Source organism: Charadrius vociferus, unplaced genomic scaffold (assembly GCF_000708025.1).
Source record: "Charadrius vociferus isolate BGI_N301 unplaced genomic scaffold, ASM70802v2 scaffold1551, whole genome shotgun sequence".
In the NCBI taxonomy this organism is placed as follows: Eukaryota; Metazoa; Chordata; class Aves; order Charadriiformes; family Charadriidae; genus Charadrius; species Charadrius vociferus.
The window spans coordinates 79,454-82,199 of record NW_009646882.1 but is presented as its reverse complement, the minus strand read 5'-3'; the positions used below and the strand labels follow the sequence as shown (position 1 = coordinate 82,199).

At 61.6% G+C, this 2,746-nt stretch overlaps 1 protein-coding gene across 1 annotated transcript in view; it reads right to left on the bottom strand.

Moving 5' to 3' along the window:
• The window catches only part of LOC104294784 (zinc finger protein 862), a 58,525-nt gene that overhangs the window by 32,631 nt on the left and 23,148 nt on the right, over positions 1-2,746 (bottom strand). Inside the window, exon 6 of the mRNA XM_009894434.1 lies at positions 1,705-1,953. Coding sequence (XP_009892736.1) covers positions 1,705-1,953 — 249 coding nt within the window. The remainder of the gene's footprint in view (positions 1-1,704; positions 1,954-2,746) is intronic.

The window sequence follows — 2,746 nt, the reverse complement described above, 5'->3', positions numbered from 1 at the left end:
GGGCCCCCCCCCCCGTGCCCCGGGGCAAGCACCAGCCCTTCTCCTACGCTCAGAAAGTGCCCCCGAGAACCAGCAAGAGGGGCTTAGAGGAGACATTTGGGGAAAAAACAGGCCGGGACTCGGTTCATCAGGCTCAGCGTGATGGGGATCACCGCACTGCCCTTTAGCGGGGGCTTTGTCCGGCCGTCAGAGGACGTACCCCTTCCTCCCACCGCAGCCTGACAACTCCTTACCACGCCACTGCACCTCCCAGAGATGCCAACAACATCGAGTGACTGTCGAGCCCACCTGGAGGGATGACGCCGGAGTGCTCTATTGCCAACCACAACACAACGGAGGTGTTTTACAATAATTAGGTGATTAACAGTAACTCCACTGTCCAAAAAGAGAAACCGTCCCCAACTCACAGCAGCCTGGGACGGCTTTGCCCCCAGCAGCGCATCGCATGGCGGCCAGCGAGTAAGACGGGGCACCGAGCACATCACCCCCGGGAGGGCAGGTACGGGAGCTCAGGGCCATCCCGGGAAAGCCGCCTCCACCTCCTAATGCTGCAGTGCCCACGGTCCCGTGCGCTCCACCCATCGCCAAACGCTTGGTGAAACAAAACCACGGACCTTAAAACGTCCCGTCAAGGGCAAGCACGCAGCTGCCTTGGCTGCCGCTTCAGCTAAGTGGCTTTTGTGATAGACATTGGTCTAAATGGAAAACAAAACCCGTCCTTGTTGCAACGCCGGTGCTTCCTTCTCACTGGAACACATCGACCCCACTGAACACATCGACCCCACTGAACACATCAACCCCAGACGGCTCCGCTTGTCTGCGTTGCTGTAGGGCCCATCAAGTGTTGGTGTCACAGCAGACGATGTCCCAGTGCTGGCTGGGGCCCCAGCGAGCTGACGGCGGGTAACAGCTCCCCTCGCACGAGGGACTGGGGCCAGTGACCCCCTGTGCACACACACCACGGGAGCCCTCCCCGGGCAGCGAGCAAGCGGTGAGATCCCCCAGCACAAACCAACACAACGGGACAATTGGCCAAGGCCAGACATCAAAGGGCCGGTGGGATCCAAGGCAGCCGCACGCTGCCAGAGTGCTGAGCACAGGGCACAGCGGGTCAACACGGGTTGCCAGGGCAGAGCGCCCCAACAGAAAAATCCAGGCGAAGCTTCAGAAGATCATAGTTTCCGACAAAGCCTCCAACCATATTTGAAAATGTCACTTCAGAGCTTTTGAGAAGTCCACCCTTAACCCTCAGCACCGAAATCTAAGCAGCATTTTGAGCCAACAGCAGCCAAACTCAGCACAGGTACAGGAGACGTGCCTGGCACGAGGGACAGGGTCAGGACGGCCCCTGGGGAGCAGGGAGCCACTAACCCAGAAGCCAACAGCCGCTCCACGCTTGGATGTGCTCATCCCACCTGCACGAGTCATCTACGGAAACCCAAGAGGATGCTCATGAAGACACAGAGTACCAGTAACCGCCCTTGCACAGGGACAGGACCCACATGTGTCCATCTGTGGCACAGCACTTTGGGCTCTCAGGCCCCAAAACCACCTGAGGAACCAGCAGTGACAGTGGGGTGGGAAAGCCCCCGGAGTTCAGGCAGATCAGCAAGGGACAGGCGCCGAGGACACAACACGGCAGAGCAGCTGTCCCAGGGCGAGGGCAGCCTTTGGGCAACCCCGACCTGCTGGACGGGCTCCTACCTTGGGCTGCCGGCATCTTCCCCTTGTTGAGCTGCTTGAGGCGCTTCTGGTGGGACTTGCCGTTGTAGTGGATCTGCGCCTGCGCCGCCGAGTTGAGCTGGATGTTGCAGACCTCGCAGAGCGTGAACGACTGGTGCTTCTTCTCCCGCTTCATGCGCTGCTCGGGCTGGCTCGGTGGGCAGCCGGCCGCCTCCACCAGCCGTACCCCGTTCTCGGGGTTGTGGGATGGGCTCAGGGGTCGCTTCATGCCTGCGGGAGGAAGGACAGACCCGCCGTGAGGACAGAGGGACCAGAGTCGGGGGGGCAGGTGAGTCGGGAAAACCCAGCACAGGTCCCACACATCTGGAGGGGCTCCCCGAGCGAGAACAACCCCGTTTGCATCTCGGCAAGGAGTTGCATTAGGCAAGGCGACATGAGCGGCAGCAGCGTTCCCAGGAGGTTAGTGCTGGAGCAGGGAAGAACCCACTTCTTCCAAGTTTCTAGCACCAGACGACACTCCTTGTGCCAGTTGAAGCCTTTCTGTTCGCTCCTGGACGGGACCGTAATTGGCCCAAGGCAGAGCTGGGATGGTACGCAACGCTCTGCAGACAAGAAATTCAACTGGAAGGACTCGTGTGCTGCTCTGGTGACCCGCAGCCCGTCCCCACCGCAGCGGGAGGAGGACTGGCACCTCGAGCCACGAGCACTTTCTTGCCCGCGTTAAGCGGGTGCCTGTCCCGAACGCAGGGCTCTGCGGGACCGACCCGCACGGGCAGCTCGAGTCCCAGACCCACACAGGGACACACTTGGGAGAGCCGCCCAGGGAGGGGGTTGGGGTCAGCCGGGGACGGCCGTCCTGCAGCCTGCGCCTCGCAGACACACTGTCCCCGCTGTCCCGCTCCACAGGAGTGAACGCGGAGCCGGAGCTGGTGGGACATCCAGAACTGAGCCTCGGAGAGGCGCGAAGGTCACCCCAGCGCCGTGATCCAGTTACCACCTTGGAGGTGGCAGCTGCTGGTTACGGATAACCCAGGCACGCTGTGCCGCGACACTGGGGGGGGGG